Source organism: Dama dama, chromosome 9 (assembly GCF_033118175.1).
Source record: "Dama dama isolate Ldn47 chromosome 9, ASM3311817v1, whole genome shotgun sequence".
Lineage (NCBI taxonomy): Eukaryota > Metazoa > Chordata > Mammalia > Artiodactyla > Cervidae > Dama > Dama dama.
In genome coordinates, this window is record NC_083689.1 from 18,220,359 (window position 1) to 18,242,110 (window position 21,752).

The 21,752-nt window shown below is 50.3% G+C and overlaps 1 protein-coding gene across 1 annotated transcript in view; it reads left to right on the top strand.

The window, feature by feature from the left end:
* Positions 1–5,735: 5,735 nt before the first annotated feature.
* Positions 5,736–21,752, top strand: part of LOC133062769 (complement C3-like) — a 29,082-nt gene continuing 13,065 nt past the window's right edge. The window contains exons 1-23 of the mRNA XM_061152158.1: positions 5,736–5,806; positions 5,919–6,021; positions 7,745–7,919; positions 8,116–8,186; positions 8,267–8,355; positions 8,439–8,549; positions 9,729–9,831; positions 10,004–10,091; positions 10,347–10,462; positions 11,135–11,275; positions 11,442–11,570; positions 11,777–11,983; positions 12,273–12,434; positions 12,701–12,830; positions 13,724–13,804; positions 15,592–15,789; positions 15,946–16,057; positions 16,810–16,895; positions 17,021–17,160; positions 17,641–17,847; positions 19,000–19,126; positions 19,255–19,458; positions 21,458–21,533. Coding sequence (XP_061008141.1) covers positions 5,736–5,806; positions 5,919–6,021; positions 7,745–7,919; positions 8,116–8,186; positions 8,267–8,355; positions 8,439–8,549; positions 9,729–9,831; positions 10,004–10,091; positions 10,347–10,462; positions 11,135–11,275; positions 11,442–11,570; positions 11,777–11,983; positions 12,273–12,434; positions 12,701–12,830; positions 13,724–13,804; positions 15,592–15,789; positions 15,946–16,057; positions 16,810–16,895; positions 17,021–17,160; positions 17,641–17,847; positions 19,000–19,126; positions 19,255–19,458; positions 21,458–21,533 — 2,927 coding nt within the window. The remainder of the gene's footprint in view (positions 5,807–5,918; positions 6,022–7,744; positions 7,920–8,115; positions 8,187–8,266; positions 8,356–8,438; positions 8,550–9,728; positions 9,832–10,003; positions 10,092–10,346; positions 10,463–11,134; positions 11,276–11,441; positions 11,571–11,776; positions 11,984–12,272; positions 12,435–12,700; positions 12,831–13,723; positions 13,805–15,591; positions 15,790–15,945; positions 16,058–16,809; positions 16,896–17,020; positions 17,161–17,640; positions 17,848–18,999; positions 19,127–19,254; positions 19,459–21,457; positions 21,534–21,752) is intronic.

Below are 21,752 nucleotides of genomic sequence, written 5' to 3' on the forward strand. Positions count from 1 at the left end.
CCCTGATCACCACAAGATGGCACAAGCAGGTTCATTGTGGACCTTGGACCTGCTTTATTTCTCATCACTGGACATATTTGTTTCTTGCCCATCTCCACCCATTAGAACATCATCTCCGTGGGGAGGAGACTGTGTGCTCAATTGCATCACCAGCACCTGTGGCACATGGTTGCTTGTTGTTCAGTTGCTAAGTCGCGTCTGACTCTTTGTGACCCCATGGACTGTAGCACGCCAGGCTTCTCTGTCCTTCACTATCTCCCAGAGTTTGCTCAAAATCATATCCATTGAGTCAGTGGTGCTACACAACCATCTCATCCTCTGTTGCCTTCTTCTCCTCCTGCCCTCAATCTTTCCCAGCATCAGGGTCTTTTTCAAAGAGTGGGCTCTTCCCATCAGGTGGCCAAAGTATTGGAGCTTTGGCCAGTATCAGCTTCAGCATCAGTCTTTCCAATGAATATTAAGGGTTGATTTCCTTTAGGGTGGACTGATTTTATTACCTTGCTGTCCAGGGAACTCTCGAGAGTCTTCTCCAGCACCACAGTTGAAAAGCATTAATTCTTTGGTGCACAGTCTTCTTTATGGTCCAACTCTCACATCCATATATGACTACTGGAAAAACCATAACTTTGACATGATAGAATCCCAAATATCTGATAAATGAATGAATGAATGGGAAATTTTTTAATAATTTTTTTTGCCACACCCCCAGGGCATGTGGAACTTCCCCAATCAGGGATTGAACCCTTGCTCCCTACATTGTAAGTGTGGAATCTCAACCACTGGACCACAAAGCAAGACCCTGAATGAGTATATTAACACATCAAAATGAGACTTTCCTTGGCCTAATAAGAATTAAAAATCTTTTTCTGCTTCCCAAACCACCATGCTGCATCTCCCTTCCAGGTCTTTGCTCAGACTGTTCACCCTGAAACAAAGCCATCTTCTCCCTCCCACCCTTAATCTTTCACCTGATTAGTCTGAGACTCTCTGGGAAAAAAAAAAGAAAAGTGTTAGTCATTCAGTCTTGTCCAACTCGTTGAGACCCCATGGACTGCAGCCCACTAGGCTCCTCTGCCCATGGAGTTCTCCAGGCAAGAATCCTGGAGTGGGTAGCCATTCCCATCTCCAGGGGATCTTCCCAACACAGGGATTGAATCCAGGTCTCCTGATTTACAGACAAATTCTTTACTGTCTGAGCCACCATGGAAGACCTGAGATTCTCTGATTTCAGCCTAAATACCACTTCCTCCAAGAAGCCTTCCTTGACTCCTCAGACTAAATCAGTTAGCAGGCTCCTCTGGGCTCTCACATCTGCTTATTTATTAGTTCTCTCTGACCCGGCTGTGAGCTCTGTGGGGACACATATTATTGAAATTCCATGGTGCTTTCAGACCCAGTAATCAACCCCAAATGTGATTGCTAAATTATTCTTTCTCCTCTGTTGGCAATAAGCTTCCCTTGAAAACTCTGACAGCCTTCAGAGACCGCCTTTGACCAGCAGAGAAAGCATGCGATTCCCTTAGGGACCAGGAAGCAAAGCAAAGCCAGTTCTTGAAGCTCCAAGAAAGCCAAGAAATGGCCCAAGGAGCCTGGGCTAGAACTGGAAGTGACTAAGCTGGCCATATCCTGGCCGTTCCTTCCACACTAAGAAGCTCCTGACTCCCCCTACCTGAGCAGTCAACCGGACCTCTCTGAGCCTCAGTTTCCTCATCGGTAGAATGGAGCAGTTGGTGGGAAGTCCCACCAAGGGCAGGAACTTCGTAGGTGTACTACAAATGACAGCGATCTGTTGTTATGTTGCTGTGGGTGTTATTCCCTGCCTCCTGGGTCCTCCCCGGCCTTTCCCGGGAAGCCTCGGGCTGGAAGCCCAGGCGGAGGGGGGCGAAAACAGAGGCCACAAATCCGTGCAAAGCCGCCCCTCCCGCCCCGGCCTCCTTTCTGCAAGCCCGGTGTCCCAGGGAGGGAGCGGGAAGGAGGGCGGAATCTGAGCGGCGGCAGCAGCAGCTGCTCTGGGCTGGCCGCCAAAGTCCCCTCCCTCCGCCGCTGACATTCCTGCGGGAGGAGACCGAGCGCTACTCAGCGTCTGGCCGGAGGTTCGCTGGCGCCCCCTCGTGGCCAAGTTCAAGAGGTTGGACTTGATCCCTGGGGCTGCCGAAGACCTGGGTGGAGCCCTTGGCTGCTCTCCCCAGCTCCTACCCTTCTCGGGCTCCCTTCGTTTCGTTTTTTAATTGAAGCAGAGTTGATTTACAGTGTTGTTAGTTTCTGGTGTATAGCAAGGTGATTGAGCCATAGGCTTCAGATGGTAGAGAAGCTGCTTGTAATGCTGGAGACCCGGGTTGCATCCCTCGGTCGGGAAGATCCCGTGGGGGAGGAAGTGACAACCCCCTCCAGCCTTCTTGCGGGGAGAATCCCATGGACAGAGGAGCCTGGCGGGCTACAGTCCATGGGGTCGCAAAGAGTCGGGCACCACTGAGAGACTGACTGTCACTTTCGTATATTCTTTCTCATATTCTTTTTCATTATTTCTAAGTCTTGATTGAATTTGTTACAATATTGCTTCTATTTTGTTGGGTTTTGACCCCCAGGCATGTGAGATCTTAGCTCCTCGACCAGGAAAGTGAAAGAAAATTAAAGTCGCTCCGTCGTGTCCGACTCTGTGCCACTCCATGGACTATACAGTCCATGGAATTCTCCTGGCCAGAATACTGAAGTGGGTAAGCCTTTCCCTTCTCCTCGACCAGGGAAGAACCCAAACCCCCTGAATTGGAAAGCAAAGTCTTAACAATGGACCAACAAGGAAGTCCTCTGCATTATGATTTATCACAGTATATTGACTATAATTCCCTATGCTATACAATAGGACCTCAATGTTTATCCATTTTATTGATATATATATATATCCATAGTTTTATATATATGTGTATTGAAATATATATAGTTACATATATATTGATATATATATAGTTGTTTGCATCTGCTAATTTGGGCTCCCTCTGAAATCCAGATTCTGAGGCGCAGTTCCATCTCTTAACTTGGTGTGTGACCCTGAGTGAGTCACTTAACATTCCTGTGCTTCAGTTTCCTAGCTGCACAGTTTGGGGCAGGAGACTTCACTTAGTTTTTTTTTCACCTGCAAAATGGGCCAGTGATGGATCTTTAGATTGCTGAGAGGATTCAGAGTCCAGGTGAATGTGGCTATGGTAAATATCCACTCCAGGAGGATGGTGGTTTCCATTCTGTTCACTGCTGTGTCCCCAGCACCTACGGCGAGGCTGGGCATGCAGTAGGTGCTCAAATTTATTTCAATTATTGAGCAAACACTTATCATTTTTCTGGATTGGGGTGGGATGGAGGGGTTAGGCGGGTGAGATATGAACTCCTGTTGTCACTCATTCAGTCAGCCCCCATTCTTACCTCCATCCATTAGTTCCTTGGGTGGCAAGGCTACATCCCAGAGTAGTCTAAGTGCTTCCTGCCTCCTCTGCTGCTCACTGGCACTCAAGGGCAGTTTTTCCTTCCTGGACCCTTCCAAATCAAAATACTGATAAAAACTCAAGAGACTGCTGTAGGCCTGAGTGTGCTGCAAAGAGGTTTGGAGGCACCTACCTGGCAAAGATTCCCACTCAGGAGACAGAGGCATTGGCATGGAGGAAGAAGCCCAGTCTGGAGAGAAAGATGAGATTATATAAGCCTCTGCAGCCCCTCACCATTGGGTGTGCCCCATCCTGGACACGTGTGGTCCCCGGACACGGGTGGGGGAGATGTGAACACCTGGTGTAGGCATGAAGATGTGAGGTGGGAGAGCTCACTCCAGCCAAGGGAGAGCTGAACAAGACCAACGGAGGTTCCCTGAGATCCTGGGACAGCGGTAGAACATGCCACCCCAAATGGACACCAATGTCCTAGAACCTTCTAAATTAGGTCTCACCTGCATCCCTGATCCAGGCCGTAATTCCATTCTATTGATTCTTTGCTTCATAAGAGACTGTTTACCATAGACTTAGGCATTACCATAGACATAGGCATTACCCAACCCGCAGGGCTCAAGTGCCTGATGTGGGGGAAGTCGCCAACCGTCTCTGGGCCTCAGTTTTCTCATCCATACAACGGGTGGTAATTCTTACTTCGGCATGACTCTGAGACTTTAGCAAGTGTACATCTGGCACGTAGTAGGTGCACAATAAGTGCCTGAGGAATAAATGACTACCTTCTTTGTGTCTGACACACTCAGTTTCCCAGCTCTCTAAAAAGCTAGAATCTACAAAGTGGGTACACAGTGAACCAAAGTCATGGGAAGCTATGAAATCTAAGGAGAAAATAAGTTCTCAGAGAGTATCCACTCCATGAAAGCAGAGACTTTGTCTATTATGGTCACTGCTGTGTCCCCAGCATGCTAAGTAGGGCCAAGCTTATAGTAAATATTTGGTGAATCTTTGTAGCATAAATGTATATTATCATTGTTTGGGAAGGTCTGGGTCCCTCCTAGGCAAGACTCCCCAAGCCAGCAGTGTTGACCTCACTGAAGAAGGAGACCTATTTTTATTTATTTATACATTGATATTTATCTTTGGTTGCATTGGGCCTTCACTGCTGCAGGCGGGCTTTCTCCAGTTGCGGTGAGTGGGGGCTACTCTTTAGGTGTGGTGTGTGGGCTTCTCATTGCAGTGATGTCTCTTGTTGCAGAGCACAGGCTCTAGGGTGCGTGGGCTTCAGTACTTGAGGATCCCAGGCTCAGTAGTTGTGGCTCGCAGGCTTCGTTGCTCTGTGGCATGGGGCATCTTCCAGGACCAGGGTTCAAACCTGTGTCCCCTGAATTGGCAGGCGATTCTTACTTATCCACTGTTCCACCAGGGAAGTCCAAACAGAGCATATTAGACAGCCAGTGAGAATGATTCCAGGTCACAGAAAGCCTTCTTCCAGGAATGCTTCGATCAGGATGTGTTTTTCTCCATGATTTAATGGCAACCCACTCCAGTATTCTTGCCTGGAGAGTCCCATGGACAGAGGACACTGGTGGGCTACAGTCCATGGGGATCACACAGAGTCAGACACGACTGAGCGACTAACACACACAATCGCCTCCTGCAAGGAAGGAGAAAAGCCATGAGGTGCATGCAGAGTGAAAGTCGCTCAGTCGCTCAGAAGCCCAGTAAGAGGATTTGACCTGGGCATTTCTCAGAAGCTTCTACTACAGTGGGTCCCAAGGCCAGATGGCTAAATGCCTCATACGGCTGGTCACACTTGTGATTGGGAAATAAAAACATAATGCCTGCATTGCCCTCGTTAGAGCAGCTTCCCCAGAAACTCTTGCCGATTTCACAAGGGCAGAGGTGGGGACGTCCTGTTTCTTCCTACCCCTACCAACCAGGCCCAATCACGCCCAGAGTGTGTGCGTGCCCAGGGGGGTCACCTGGCTTGGGAGGTGACCTCCTTCCTGCCGCGGGAGGAGAGGGCTTCAGGATGAGATCCAGTGGCCGATGGGAAAGACAGCCCCCCCCACACACTCTGCCCCCCAAGGTGGGGGTGGGGCCGGAATACATCTCAGCACAACTTGCCTCCGCCCTCGACCTAGCAGAGCACTGGTTGAAAAGGGCAGAGCAGCCCCCTCATCTTTCACTGGATTTATGGGAAGTTCCTCCCCTTGTTCGTTTAGATATTAACTCAACCAGGACAAGCCAAGGTAAACAGACCAGCGCTGAGGTGGACAAGAGGACACGCATCTTCCACCCACCGCCATGGACGTGCCCCGGGGCCTGGGGTTGCTTCTTCTCCTCCTGGGGATCCCGGTCACCCAGGCTGAGCCGCTGTGAGTCAGAACTGAGGGGACTCCGCCGCTGGCATGATTCCTTGCATTTGACCCCAGTCAAATGCTTCCCCCACTTGAATCCCCCCATGCCCCCGTGTGTGTTCACTGGCAGGTACATCCTGGTGACCCCCCGGGTCCTCCGGATCGGCAGCCCAGAGACCATCCATGTGGAGGCTCATTCTGACTCCAGTGAGCCCCTCAGCAATCCCCTTGAGGTGACTCTCAGCGTGTGGGATTTCCCCATGAAGAACACTCTGGTGGCCAGGAGAGAGCTTGTTCTCTCACAGGAAAACCACTTTATGGACCAGGCATCAGTGACGGTGGGTGACAGGCCAAGATGAGTGGGCTGGATATACTTACTGCTCCTCTTATGTCCTATTTTTCGTTTAACTTATTGAAGTATCGTTGATTTACAACACTGTGTGAATTACTGCTTACAGCAATAGGCTTCCTTGGTGGCTCAACGGTAAAGTGTCCACCAGCAGCACAGGAGACAGGGATTCAACCCCTGGGTCGGGAAGATCCCCTGGAGAAGGGAATGGCAACCCACTCCAGTATTCTTGCCCAGAGAATTCTATGCATAGAGGAGCCTGGCAGGCTATAGTCCATAGGGTCGCAAAGAGTCACACACGACTGAGCAACTAACACTTCTTCTTCTTTTTTTTTTTTTTTTCAGAAAATCTCAGAGTAATCAAGTGAAAGGTTAAAGGTGGGAAGGAGAAGATGGCTTTGTTTCAGGGTGAACAATTTGAGCAAAGACCTGGAAGGGGGATGCAGCATGGTGCTTTGGGGAGCAGAAAAAGATTTTAAAATCTTTCTTATTAGGCCTCAGCTCAGCTGGTAAAGAGTCCACCACCAATGCAGGAGACCCTGGTTTGACTCCTGGGTTGGAAAGATCCACTGGAGAAGGGATAGGCTACCCACTCCAGTATTCTTGGGCTTCCCTGGTGGCTCAGATGGTAAAGAATCCACCTGCAAGGCAGGAGACCTGGGTTCGATCCCTGGGTTGGGAAGACCCCCTGGAGAAGGGAATGGCTATCCACTCCAGTATTCTGGCCTGAAAAATTCCATGGACAGAGGAGGCTGGCAGGCTACAGTTCATGCGGCCACAAAGAATCAGACACAACTGAGTGACTTCCACTTTCATGCATTCTTTTTCGTATTCTGTTCTAATATGTTTTATCACAGGATTTTGAATAGAGTTCCCTGTGCCCTACAGTAGGACCTTGTTGTTTATCCCTTCTATATATACCGGTGAGCATGCTCTATCCATTTAGATATTCAAAGTCCCCTAAGTCTGGGCTCCAAGAAAGGCCTTGGTCAGCCCACATGACACCTCTGTGCAAATCTAAAAAAGAAATGATACCAATGAACTTACAAAACAGAAAGAGACTCACAGTATTAAAGAACGAACTTATGCTTGCTGGGGGAAAGGATGTGGGGGAGGGGTAGTTAGGGAGTTTGGGATGGACATGTACACACTGCTATATTTAAAACGGGTAACCAGCAAGGACCTGGGAACTCTGCTCAATGTTATGTGGCAGGCTGCATGGGAGGGGAGTTTGAGGGACAATGATGCATGTATGTGTATGGCTGAGTCCCTTCACGGTTCACCTGAGACTATCACAACATTGTTAATCGGCTATACCCCGATACAAAATAGAAAGTTAAAACTAAAATAAAATCAATCATAGTTTGAGATTTGAAAGAATAAAAGGCGCCCTCTCCTGGTGACTTGGGAAACAGCCTAAATGGGATTGCATCCAGGCGGGATGCACTCGTTGGGCAGCAACCTGGGCCTTGCAAGCGGAGAGCTTGCTCCCAACAGCAGAGCCAGAGAGCTCCCATTCAATTGCTTCGCCAACACCTGGTGCAAGGCTTTGCCTGCAAGGATGGAGACCCCAGCAGACCCTGAGGAGTGTGGGCATCTCTCCCCAGATTCCCGAGAACCTGGTCTACCCCCCAAAACCTGGGACGCAGTATGTCATCATCGAGGCAAACTGGGCGCCTACCTCAGTCTCCTCATCCATGCAGAAGCTGGTGCTGGTGGCTCCCCACGCTGGCTACATCTTCATCCAGACAGACAAGACCATCTACACTCCCGAGCAATCGGGTACAGCCCCCCCGGGGCACTTGGCCTGGGGCAGGTGCTGACTCTCATCCCGTTTCCCCTTGTGGGCCCCAAGTTCCACCTCCCAAGGTGTCCTCCTGTCCAAGGCTCCCCTCCCCCATTGCCCAAGATCCTCATGACTATACCCACCTCCTCTCCAAACCCTAGCCTAGGCTCAGAATCTTCCCTCCTTCTCCAGTTCAATACCGGGTGTATGCCGTGAACCACAGGATGGATCCTGTGCCCAGGACTTTCACCCTGGACATCAAGGTGACCTGTCCCGAGGGGAGGGTGGATCTATCATGTGCTGGAAGACTGGGGTGTGAACCACCCGCTCTCTATTCCTGCAGAACCCGGAGGGGATTGCTGTGATCAGCAAGGATCTCATGCCCGAGAATGGTGTCTTCACAGATACTTTCACCCTGCCAGAGCGTATCAGGTACCCTGCCAGGAACTCTAGGGAGGGAGTGGGGGCAGGTCCTCCTTCTCGGCCTCCAACTCTCCTAACTCTCTGTGCCTCAGTATTGGGACCTGGACCATTGAAGCCAGTTACCAAACTGCACCCAAGCAGAAGTTCAAGACAGGCTTTGAAGTGAAGGAGTATGGTGAGAAGGGCGTGCTGGGGAGGACAAGGTGGGTCCCTGCAAGGAGTGGAGCTGGAAAGGCAAAGCAGGTCTCATGGTGCATGTTCCATGTGCCAGGGCCTGAACTGGGGGCTGGTGGACAGGGCCATGCGTCCAGCCCACCGGGGCTGCCAGAATCTCCAAGGAAGGAGCAAGTGGGACAGGGAAGGGACAGGAGTGGGGTGGGCACAGTGAGACGCTGAGAGTAAATAACTCTCTTTACTCCACCCAGTGCTTCCATCTTTTGAGGTCCAGCTGATACCCAACAAGACTTTCTTCTACCTCAGGGATGAGGTTCTGGGTGTGAATATCCAGGCCCGGTGAGTTCCTTAACCCCTAGCCTGGCCAGAGGACCAGGGAGGCCAAGAAGCTGAATGAGCAGAGAAGTGAGCCCTTCTGCAGCTCTTAGGGTATAAGAGAGACACTCTCTGCCACCCATGAGACATTCTTGTCCCTGTGAGGTTGTGCACATCATCCCCTAGGTCTCCAGGTTTGCACAAGCCACCTTGTCTACATAACGGAGTTACATCATATCCCACAGTTCAGACTGTCTCTAAAGATCCATGAGGTCACATAGGCACCTTTGCCATCTCCTGAGATTGTCCAGGTCATCTCTGGAGCTCAACGAAGCTGCAAATGCCACATTCGCTGCCTTTTACGGACCATCTCCACAGCTCTATAAGGCTGTACAGGCCATATTGTCTGCCTAGGGTTGTAGTGGCCATGTCTGTCACTTCTTGACATTATACAGACCACTTCTCCAACTCTATCATCCTACACAGGTCACCTAGACTGCCTGATGAGGCTTCACAGACCACCTTTGCCACCCCAGGGTTGTTCAGATGTCCCTATGGCTCCATATGGCTGTACAGCCTACCTCTACCATCCTGGGAGGTTGCATAGGCCACATCTGCAACCCAACAAGGCTTCATGGGATTCTTTTGTCACCTCCCAGGCTTGTGTTGGTCAGTAATGGAATCATCTTAGTCACCAGGGACCCCCTCTGCCCTTCCCAAGTGCTACAGCCTTTCCTCCAGCTCCATGAGGCTGTGTCTGCAGACACATGAAGTTATGTCTACAGGCCGACACTTGAGGTTGTGTCTGCAGGCAGACACTTGAGGTTGTGTTTGCAGGCACATGAGGTTGTGAGAGTGCTTCAGAGCTAGTGAGATGGCTGTCCATCCTCCAGGTATATATTCAACAAGCTGGTGGATGGACATGCTCTGGCCATCTTCGGGGTGAAGCAGGACTCCCATCGGATCCCCATCCAAAGCTCCCTGCAGAGGGTGGAGGTGACTGAGACTTACCCCTCTGCTGTCTCTCCTTCCCCACCTCCTCTCCCCTCCTTCCCCCTCTCCCACCTCCCTTCCTTCAACCATCCCCCACTTCCGAAGACACCATCTCCTCTCCTCTCTCCTACCCCGAGAGCAGATCTCTGAAGGCCATGGCCACATCTCCCTCCAGAAGGACACGCTGATGGCTGCCTTCCAAGGCCCAGAAGAGGACTTCATCGGGGCCTCAATCTTTGTCAACGTCACTGTCTTCTCCTCAGGTGCCATCCTTACCTGGGCCCCTGGCTAAGCTCAAGACCCTGTGTCCTTTCCCAACCCAGCACTCCACCCATGTGACCTCAGACCAGCTCCTTAGCAGAGAATTTGGGAAACATCAGAAGGACTGGAAGGAGCTGAAATTGTATTACCATCTTATCTTGCCTTCACCAAGTTGTGGCTTCCGTACCAGCAGCCCTGCTTCTTCCCCAAGAAACTTAACATCTGCTGCAGATTTCACGGTCCCCTTGTCTCTCCAGGGGGTGAGATGGTCCAGGCCGAGATCTCCGGGGTGAAGATTGTTCGGAGCCCATACAACATCAAGTTCATCAAGACACCCCAGTATTTCAAGCCGGGGATGCCATTCCGCTTTAGGGTCAGAGTCTGGATTTACTCCACTCAAGGACTCAGGGCCCCCCTCCCTGAAACAGACCTTCCCAGGAGACAAAATCCCACGCTGGATTCACCTGCCTCCCATTCATTTGTCTGAGAGTTGAGTTCATCATGTCTCCATACCTATTCCAGTGTTCCCTCAAGTCATAACTCAAATCCCCCCAAAGCATAGAGATGGCCCCAGAATTTCTCCAAGGGTGGAGGGGGGCTGGTTACAGACCACAGTCAGGCTGGAAGGAGGTGTTTAGACATTTATCTTGAGGCTGCATTTGCACAGAAGGTGTGCTGTTTTTTTATACATTCTTTTGGGATGATTTTGAGAGGTCTGGTGGGCATTATAAAAGCCAGTGTCAATCCTGCTCCAAGTTTTCACCAAGCCCTGCGTGTCTCCTCCTATGCTTTTCACCCTCAATTCCCCCCCACCCCTACCCACCTGGCACACCAAACCCCAGGACTGCCACTTCTGGCTTTACTCTGCAAAACTCTAAGGGGCGCCGTTCACTGGCACTGAGTGAGTGGTGCTCCTGGTGTTGCTCAGTGCACAACCTGTGCAGCTGTACAAAGCAGTCTTAGCCAGACTGCATTCACAGTTCCCACCTCTTACCTTGGGCCACCCTCAGGCCTGTCCTTGATCTCACACCAGATTCCACTCCAGGTCTTCGTCTCAAATCCTGATGGGTCCCCAGCCTCCAAAGTCCTCGTCAGCTGCACAGATGTGAAAGTACACACCACACCAAGAGGTGAGGCTACTCTGGTCATCAACACAGACGCAAATCTGAAGGAGCTCACTGTCCAGGTACCACACTTATGCGGCAGGGATAGTGGGGCTGGGGTTTCGTAAGCTGGAAGAGTTATTGGGGGATTTACTTGTCCATCACCCTCCCCAGGTGAAAACTGAGGCGCCAATCCAGCCAGAGGAGCAGGCTTCAGCCAGTATGACGGCTCGGCCTTACTCAACTCAGGATGAGTCAGGGAACTTCCTGCACATTGACGTGAAGGCGTTGAACACAGAAGTTGGCAGCAACATCCAGCTGAGCCTTAACACGAAAGATTCTTCTGTCAATAACAAGATCACTCGCTTCACCATCTTGGTGAGGGGCTGGGACCAAGACTTGCACTGAGGAATTCTTTCTCTGGTACAACCCTGGCAAGCTGAGTTGGTGGGAACCATGTAGGATGGACGCAGACCTAGGGGTGGGCTGAAGCAAAGAGACTATGGGCCTCCCTTGTGGGCTGGGATAGCCTTGGGGAAGGGCTGGTCCTGTCCTTCTCATCCTTAATCTCCCTTGTCTCCAAGGTCTTGAGCAAGGGTCAGATTGTGCATGCCAAAGAATTAAAAAATCATGGGAGTGTCTTCGCATCCACCATTATTGATGTGACTTCCAAGATGCTGCCCTCCTTCCGCATTCTCGCCTTTTATTTACTGCCTAAGGGGACAGGACAGGACCCTGAACTGGTGGCTGATTCCATTTTGATTGATGTGAATGACAAATGCCAGGAGAAGGTGAGCCTAACTCCTTACAGTTGTACACCACCGTCATAATTCTTGGGAGATAGTCTGTACAAATTCAAAGGCTCTCAGTCTGGGGGCAAGAGGAAGTGATGTGGCATTAAAAGCTCAACCTCAGAGGTGAAGAAGATGCAAGTAAGTGTGCAGAGTTGCGAATGGCCTGGGGGAGTTCCCAGATGCACCATCAGAGCTGAAGGGAGCATGAACTTGAAAGTGGACTTGGGGAAGCCTCTTGGTGACCTATGAGCCTCTTTTCCTCACATCTCTCTTTTTCCTTGCTTAGCTGAAGATTGACTTGAAGAATGACGCATACCTCCAGCCTATACAACCAAGCAGCAAGGTGGCATTGAAGGTTACAGGTGATGCAGAGGCCACAGTGGGGCTAGTAGCTGTGGACAAGGCTGTCCATATCTTGAACAGCAAGCACAAGTTCACACAGAAGAAGGTAAGAGCATGTGGGCTTTGAGCCAAAAGACTGCCTGGAGATTCTAGCTGGAGCCTCAGTTTCTTCACCTATTAAATGGGTAATATTTATAATTGCAAGGATCCAAGGAGCCTGTGGACAGCATAGAAGTTGGCAGGTAGTAAGAGCCCAATAAATCGATGATGGTGTGAAAATTATTATTTGAACCAGCAATTACAGTGTACCATTGCACCTTCCCTGGAGGGATAATACAAGTTCCAAATCCAGGGTCCTCTCTTGACCCTCAGATCTGGGATACGGTAGAGGAACATGACATCGGCTGCACAGCAGGCAGTGGGAAAGACAGACTTGCCGTGTTCAAGGATGCTGGATTGGACATGAAGATGAGCACAGGGATGGGCACTCTGGCAAGCACAGGTATAGCCCGGGGACAGGAGGAGGGTAGAGGTAGGGAAAATGCTATCCAGTGGTTAGGCACATGGGCTTTGGTGTGAAACAGATGAGCTAAAATCTAGGACTCTGCCACTTACCGTAGGTCGGTCATATTTCCTCTCTGATTCTCAGTTTCTCTAACCATAAAATATACGTAGTAATAGAAGTAATTCACTGTGTGCTGATTAAGATGCAATTTTAGCCATGTGTATCAAAGATACAAATTAACATTATCTTAAACAAGAGAGGCATTTATTTCTTGCTCAGTAACAGGCCAGAGATTATTCTGGGACTCAGGCTCCTTCAAGCTTATTGCTCTGCTGTATCCCAAGATGGAATCTCATCAGGACCTCCTGCCAGGCACCAGGACAAAGGGACTTGAGAAGAAGACACTTCTCTCTCATCTTATTGGCCAAAATTCAGTCACATGGCCCATCTAGATGCAAGGGAGGCTGGGAAATGTAGTATTCATTTCTGAGTGATACATTAAAGATGGAGGCTTAATTGCCACAAACCACAGGGGAGAATGGATATATGGGGACAACTAGGTGTATCTTCTTTCAGCTATAAATAGTGAAAACAATAATGATTTCTATTTACTGCAAGCTGGAGCCTGTGCTAAGTACTTTTATATGCATGATCTCACAGATAGAACTATGATTATTCCATTTTACACCGCTGAAGAAATTAAAACCCAGAGAGGTTGACTTGCTGAAGATTGCACAACTTTTAAGTGTCAAAACTTGAGTGCGAAGAGGCTATGAGATAAAATGAGGTGATACATATAAAGCACTGGGTAGGCAGTAAGCACCCAATAAGTATCAAGAATGTGAATAATGATCTTGACTTGTCCTCTCACTCTTACCTCTGACCTCCAGACTGGCACTGCCCCCCAAGCCCCTCTCCCAGCCACCGCCGCCGCCGCTCCTTGAAGAGGTTGGAGACCAAGAGGAAAGCAGGTTAGTACTAAAGCTGGATGTGGCCCTCTTGGCTCCCTAACCAGGGCTTAGAACAGAAAACTGAAACCACTCTAGATAACTCCAATGAGGAGACGAGTGATTTAATGATGGGAGTTTAGTGCTTTGAAATTCATTAGCTGAGCTTCGGAATGGAAGTTGGAAGGGTGTTTCCTGGGACTCAAGTTCATGCCACTGGAGATCTTGCAATGCACAGAATCTCAGGAAATTGCTGTCAGTATTCTTTGGGAAGCTGATGGGTTAATAATGAAACACAGAATTATGCCTGCTACAAAAACAGATTGTAGCCCACCCATCAACTACCACTGATGGTAGGGAAAATGGTCTCCACCTCTCTTCCACCTTCCAAATCCTATACAAGAGTGTCTGAAAAATGAAAGTGAAATGGAATTCTCCAGGCAAGAATACTGGAGTGAGTAGCCATTACCTTCTCCAGGGGATCTTCCTGACTCAGAGATCAAACCCGGGTCTCCGGCATTGCAGGCGGATCTTTTACCGTCTGAGCCACCAGGAAAGCCCCTACAAGAGTTTCTCAGCGGCAGAATCTCATTCCATCCAGAACCCTAGCAGCAAGGGAGTCGGGAAATGTAGTTTTTAGATGTCTAGAGTCTGTGATACTGAAAGGGGAGAAGGATAACATGTAGGTGAAGAGCAGGGTGTGGACAGGATGAAGAAGTCTAGAGCTGAAGAAAGATGGGAGGTAAAACTAGGTGTTTTTAGAAGATGGATTCTGTGAATATTAGACTTTTCAGTCTCTTTGAGCAGTGCTAATTATTTTGTGGGTCTAAATAAATGGGAAATAAGTGAAGTCTAATAAAAATTTAGGTAAAACGCTGTCTAATTTCAATATCAAAAATTATGCTAACCTTCATGGAAAAGTACATGCTATAAACTGTTGTTATATTTACGATAACAATCAGTCATATTACTTAACTATAGATGTTCTAATCGTGTTATATGGTGGATGGCAAGATTTTTAAATTGCTGTAATATTTTAATCTTTAAGTGCATTCCTTCAGTTGGCTAATTTAGAAGCCTTCAACTTGACATCATGCTCTATAGCAAGTTTTGCGTTTTCATTTTTAAAAAATACACCATGGAACCAGGAGTCAAAATTGCATCTTTCTAAGGCTTATTTAGTTATTTTTGGTTGTGCTGGGTCTTCGTTATTGCAGGTAGGCTTTCTCTAGGTGCAGGGAGCAGGGGCCGTGCTCTCGTTGCCATGCGCAGGCTTCTCAATGAGGCGGCTTCTCTTGTTGTGGAGCACAAGCTCTAGGGCACAGGCCCAGTGGTTGTGGTGCATGGTCTTAGATGCCCTGTGGCATGTGAAATCTTCCCAGATCAGGGATCGAACCTGTGTCCCCTGCCTTGACGGGCAGATTCCTAATCACTGCCCCACGAGGGGAGTCCCAAAATTGCATCTTTAATAAATAAACGGCATTGCCAATCCCCGTCCAAAAGGAAGGAGGAAGAGGAGCAGAAGTAACAGGACCATAAATTCCAGCCCCTAGAATTCCATAAATTCCAGCTTCTGAGCAGTGTGACCCTGGACCAGGGAACTGATCTCTCTCAACTTCCTCATTAGAACACATCACAAGGGAAGGGTTCAATGTGAAGCTTCAGGGGAAAGATATAGGCAAAGCTCTGGGGACGGCACTGCCAGAGATGTGGCTAAACAGAGGCTGATGTCATGGTGCTTAGGTGGATGAGTCCCCACTTCCTCAGGTCCCCCCCAGCCCCTCCTCTGTCCCTCTAACTCTGGCCTGCAGTGAACAAGTTCGAGACAGCGCTGGAGCAGAAGTGCTGTGAGGCTGGGCTCCGGGAGAACCCAGTGGGGCTGTCGTGTAAGGAGAGGAGCCAGTATGTCCGCTATGGACCAGTCTGCATCGCTGCCTTCCTGAGCTGCTGCCAGCTGTCTGAGACCCTGACTCGGGAGGCCCGAGAGGAGCAGCTGCTTCTGGGGACAAGTGAGGGGGCCATGGCAGGAAGCACAGGGTTGGGAGGGCCCCACTGAGGAGGCGTGGAGTGCGATGGAGGGTTTCAGTGGGAGGGCCCCACTGAAGGGTCTGGTGGGTCATGGGAGGTGTGTAGAGGAGACCCTGCCCTGCATCTGCCCCCTGCAGCGGATGAAGATGATGATTTAGACGACTTCTTCCTGGAGGATGAGCCTGTCCGGAGCTTGTTCCCTGAAAGTTGGTTCTGGAAGACCATTACTCTGCCAGAAAGCACATCGGGGTAGGATTATGACCCTCGTGCCAGCCTCTGGCCCCTGGCCCTTCCATGCATTATCAGGGGATGTTGCTCCACGGCATGTGGAATCTTCTCAGACCAGGGATCGAACCCGTGTCCCCTGCTTAGGTAGGCAGATTCCTAACCACTGCACTGCCAGGGAAGTCCCAAGATTGCATCTTTAATAAGTAAACATGGCATCACCCATACCTCTCCAAAAGAAAGGAGGAAGAGAGACAGAAGCAGTGGCATAAATTCCACCCCCAGCTCTGCTGCTCGTGAGCTGTGTGACCCTGGGCCAATGTATTGACCTCTCTGTTGCTCAACTTCTCTGCAAGTTGAATGCTTCTAAATTAGCTAACTGAAGGCATGCACTTAAAGATTAAAAAATATAACAATTTAGCCATCTTATTGTCTACCACATAACATGATTAGAACAGCTATAGGTCAGTAATATAACTTGATTATTGCCATAAATAAAACAGCTATTCATATTATGTACTTTTCCCAAGGTCAGTGCTCCCAGGGTGACATTGAGCTCTCAGAATCACCCCATGCCTTCCTGGATGGGGATAAAGATCCCAGTGGGTTCCCCTCCCAAATGATGGTCCCCTAAGGATAATCTCTCCAATTGGGTGACTCACTGACCCCTCCATAGTGATGTTAAGCCCAAGACAGTGACCCTCAAATCAGAGGCTCTGTCCAGGCAGCACAGACTCATCATGTTCCCTCCACCCACCCCCTGGGGCTTCCTGCAGCATCTCCCACTACATCACCGATGTGACCATGCCCGATTCCATCACCACATGGCAGTTCGTGGCTGTCAGCATCAAGACTGGACAAGGTGACCCCACAAGCCCAGTGCTGAGGAAACAGGAGAACAATGGCCCTGACCAGCACCCCCCTCCACTGCCCCGACACCCAGGACAGTTGGCCTTTGCTTAACGGCGAGTGCTCTCCTGGTTCTAGGTATTTGCGTCTCAGATCCCTTTGAGCTGACAGTTATGAAACCCTTCTTTGTGGATCTTAAGTTGCCCTTCTCCGTGATCAGGAACGAGCAAGTCCAGATCCAAGCTGTACTGTACAATTTCTTGCAGCAGTCAGTCAAGGTGAAGCCCCCAGCCTTCCCCCGTCCCTTCAAACATATCTGTTGGTGTGTTTTATGAAAAGGGATGGAGCCTGTCTGTTTACCGAAGGGGCCACTGAAGTGGCAGCATTTTTGCGAAAGCTTCTAAGACATTTTCTCATTTAAGCCTCACAATAACCCCAGGAGATGGAGGCTCTGACCATTCTCGGTTTAGAGATAAGGAAACTTACATTGCTTCCTGGGGTTACACCACAGGAAGTGGTGACAGAAGCCTGGCATGCTGCAGCTCATGGGGTCACAAAGAGTCGAACACTTAGCGGCTGAACATCAACAATAAGGGACAGAAGGGGGTTGAACCCAGGCAGGGTCTTTACTCTCAACCACTGAGCTACATTGTCACATACTCAGGATTCTCAGGCTGGAGGCAGGGAGGAGACTGTGACTTTAGGGTCCTGGGCCTCCTCATGCAATCAGGACCTCCTAACCGTGCCCTCTGCCCCAGGTCCGAGTGGAGTTCCCTCACAAGGAGTCATTATGCAGTGCAGCAAAGCCAGATGCCCCTTCCCGCCAGATAGTGGCTGTGCCCCCCTCCTCCTCCAAGGTGGTGCCCTTCGTGCTTCTTCCACTTGAAATAGGCAAAGTGGATGTGGAGGTCAAGGCCAGAGGCTCTGGGGTCCAGGACCACGTGAGGAAGACACTCCTGGTCCAGGTAATGGGTACTCCCCAGCCCTTGCTGCCCATGTAGACAGTGGGGTGTCTACACTTGGGGCTCCAAGTTGTATGATCATGGGAGCGGGTGGTGGTTCCAGGATCAACAAACAGGCAGGAGTGAGGGGCATGACGATGATTTAAAAGTTCAATCACAAAGCCCCCCGCTTTGGGACTTTGGAGTCAGGCTTGGGTTCAAACCTTGTGTCTGCTGTGTGATCTTGGGCAACTTACTTAATGTCTCTGAGCCTCATTTGCAGGATGAGAATAATCCTCATAGCCATGAGTGATCAGAGAGCTGTGAACATTACACACAATCAGTGCCTGACCCATCAGTATTAATACTTTATTTACTTGACAAACACGTGTTTAACACTTAGGTTATAGCACTTTGAAGATATTAACTCATTGAGCCCTCAGAACAACTCTGTGAGGTAGGAGTTATTATCCTCTCCCTTTTATGGATGAGAACACTGAGGCACAGGGGGATGAAGTATTTTGTCCAAAGTCGTGCAGCTAGGAAGCAAAAATGCTGGAATTTGAACCTCGTTATCTGAGCTCCAGAGTCTGTGGTCTTTTTTTTTTTTTTTAACTTGTTTGTTTGTGGCTGTGCTGGATCTTTGTTGCTGCTTGTCAGCTTTCTCTAGTTGCAGCAAGTGGGGCCACTCTCTATTTGTGGTGCACGGGCTTCTCATTGTGGCGGCTTCTCTTGTTGCAGAGCACTGGCCCTAGGGTGCAGTGAGCTCAGTAGTTGTGGTCCATAGACTTAGTTGCCTCAAAGCATGTGGAATTTTCCCGGACCAGGGATTGAACCCATGTCCCCTGCATTAGCAGGAGGAGTCTTAATCATTGGACCGCCAGGAAAGACTGAGTCTGCTCTTAATAGCTAAGCAAGACTTCCTCTTACTGTCATTATGAATGTCATTATGACTATTGTTTTTAACCTGCTTCTTCATTGCATCCTACAGGCAGGAGGTCAGATTGAGCAAATATCCCAGAGCTTCCTCCTGAACCCCCAAGGTTTGTGGGGTTTTCATGGGGCTTGTGGGATCCTGGGGCCATGCTCTGGTGGAGGGAAGGTCTGAAATGAGGGGCTCTGGCCAGGTGGGCCGTCTGAGCTTCTCCCAAAGTCTGCACACCCTGACCTCCCCAGTCCCAGAGCCCACTCATCACACAAGGCTGTGCCTGCTCAGGTCAGACCCAGACGCAGCTGGTGCCAAAACAAGAATTCTTGAACAAGATGCCCAACACAGAGGCGGAAGTGTTTGTCAGCGTCCAAGGTACCTGGGAAACAGCTGGTTCCTGTGGGGGCTGGGGTGGGGGGTGGGGCCGCGCTGGCTCCTCCAGAGCCCGCCTGGGCACAGAGTGGTGGGGAGACCTGGTGGCTTAGACTCTGCCCACCTGACAGGCGACATCCTTGGCGAGACCATGCTGGGGACCCTGACTCCCAGTGAAATGTGGCGGCTGCTGAGGATCCCGTCTGGCTGCCCCGAGCAGACGCTGAGCTCCCTGACCCCCGTGGTCATCCTGACGCGTTACCTGGATACCACGGGCCAGTGGGACAAGGTTGGGGTGGAGCTCAGGCAGCAGGTGATGAAGAACCTGGCCAGCGGTGAGAGTGGGTCACCTCCTGGGACCTTGATGAGGGCGTCTGAGTCTCTCAGGCAGAGTGCTGAGGTACCCTTGGGGCTGGAGGAGGCCCCCACTGGACCCTCCCAGACAATAGCACCCAAATTCTGACCCCCAGGGGACTTCCCTGCTGCACCAGTATTAAGACTCCACACTTCCAATGCAAGGGGCATGGGTTGGCTCCTTGATTGCAAGTGTGCATGCGGTGTGCACACTCAGTCGTTCAGTCATGTCCGACTCTTTTGCAACCCTATGGACTGTAGTCCGCCAGGCTCCTCTGTCCATGGGATTCTCCAGACTAGAATACTGGAATGGGTTGCCACGCCCTCCTCCAGGGGATCTTCCCAACCCAGGGTTCAAAACTGCATCTCTTGTATCTCCTGACCTGGCAGGCAGATTCTTTACCACTGAGCTACCTGGGAAGCCCTGGATCCCTAGTCAGGGAACTAAGAATCTGCATGCACTGTGGCACAGCCAAAAAAAAAAATTCTCAAACTCTGACTTCTCTCCCAGTTGACAGCCTGATACCAAGTTCCCCAGGTGACCTCCAACTATGACTGACCCCCAGGGTATTCCTTCACCCTGACCCTTCTCCCAGGCTACACATCTCATAACAGACACCCTGGTTTACCCTAAAGCAGCAACTTCCCAGGTTATGTTATATTTAGACACTGTCCCAGGCTTTAGCTAGTCAGTTCCATGCCCTGGGCTACATTCCCAGGGAATCCCCACATAGAAAATTCCAGAATAATCCCAGGTGGTGGCTTCCTGGTTACACCTGAATGACAACACTTTCCCAGGTTACATCCAAACCCCCTAGGTAACAAACAGAGATACACACCCTACTTACACCCAGACAGCAACCCTCAAGCATGTCAGGATGGCCAAGTGGTCTAAGGCACCAGACTCAAGTTTCTACTTCCCCAGACAGAAACCCTCAAGTTAGTTTGGACACTCACCCCTCCTCTCCCTGGTTACACTCAGACACCAACCCTCCATCCACGTGCTCTGGATTGTGCTCCATCCAGCTAACACCCAGACGCTATCATCCCATGTTAAACCCAAACAGTAAACCTGAACTTCCCTGAGGGCCCAGTGGCTAAGACTCTGCACTCCCAATGCAGGGGCCTGGGTTCCATCCCTAGTCAGGGAACTAGATTCCGCATGCCACGATGAAAGATCCTGCATGCCTACAATGAAAATCGAAGATCCCACATGCTGAAACTAAGACCCAGGGCAGCCAAGTAAATAATTTAAAAAATAAAACAGGAAGCCTCCAGATAACCTTCAGATAATACCCAAGTAGCAATGCTCAGCATCCAGCAGAGGTGCCCCCTACAGACTACACCCAGGAGTAACCCCTTCTGACTACTACTGACACCTTTAGATTACAGCCAAGAAATAGCCCCCGAAAAAACACCAGGTCGTGGCCCCTCACGGTTTTCCTGGTGGCTCAGTGGTAAAGAATCTGCCTGAAAATGCAGGAGATGCTGGTTCATCCCTGGGTCGGGAAGATCCCCTGGGGAAGGGAATGGCAACCCACTCCAGCATTTTTGCCTGGAGAATCCCATGGACAGAGGAGCCTGGTGGGCTACAGTCCACGGGAAGAGTCAGACATGACTGAGCGACTAAATAATAATGGCCCCTCAGAATATGCCCTTTCCTGAGTTTTACCTTCCACAATCCTTGGTAGCAGTAATTCCCCATCACACCCTTCCCCAGAGGACAGCACTTTCCAGTTTATTCCCATATACAACTGTCCCCTGGATCCCATGGTCACACATTTACACCTGGGCCCTACAGGCCCCTCCATTCTGCACCTGGACAAGTCACCACCTCCGGGTTCCATCAATATGCAAGGCACCCCTAAGTCTCACCCACACCCTGCTCCCCAGATTCTGCCTGGTAACTGGCTCCTCCCTTGACAACCACACCCAAACAGCAACTCTCCCTGTAAATTTCCCATCCACCTATTTCCCCAGGGTACAGCCGGATGTTGACCCACCGGAGTGAAGACGGCAGCTACCACACCAGCAAGGGGAACCCAGGAAGCACCTGGTAAGGATGAGGACACTGGTGGGAGGGGCCAGCCTGGGGCTGGGGGACCCCAGGAGTACCCCCACTGTCGGATCTTGGGGCAGGCAGACTGTGGGGGCAGGCAGACTGTGGGGCCAGCGGTGTTCCAAGCTGCTATGGTGTCTGGCATAGACTTCCCCACAGAGTAGAAGCCCCTGTCCTGGAATGCCTTGGTTAATGTTGCCAGCCATCACCCACCCA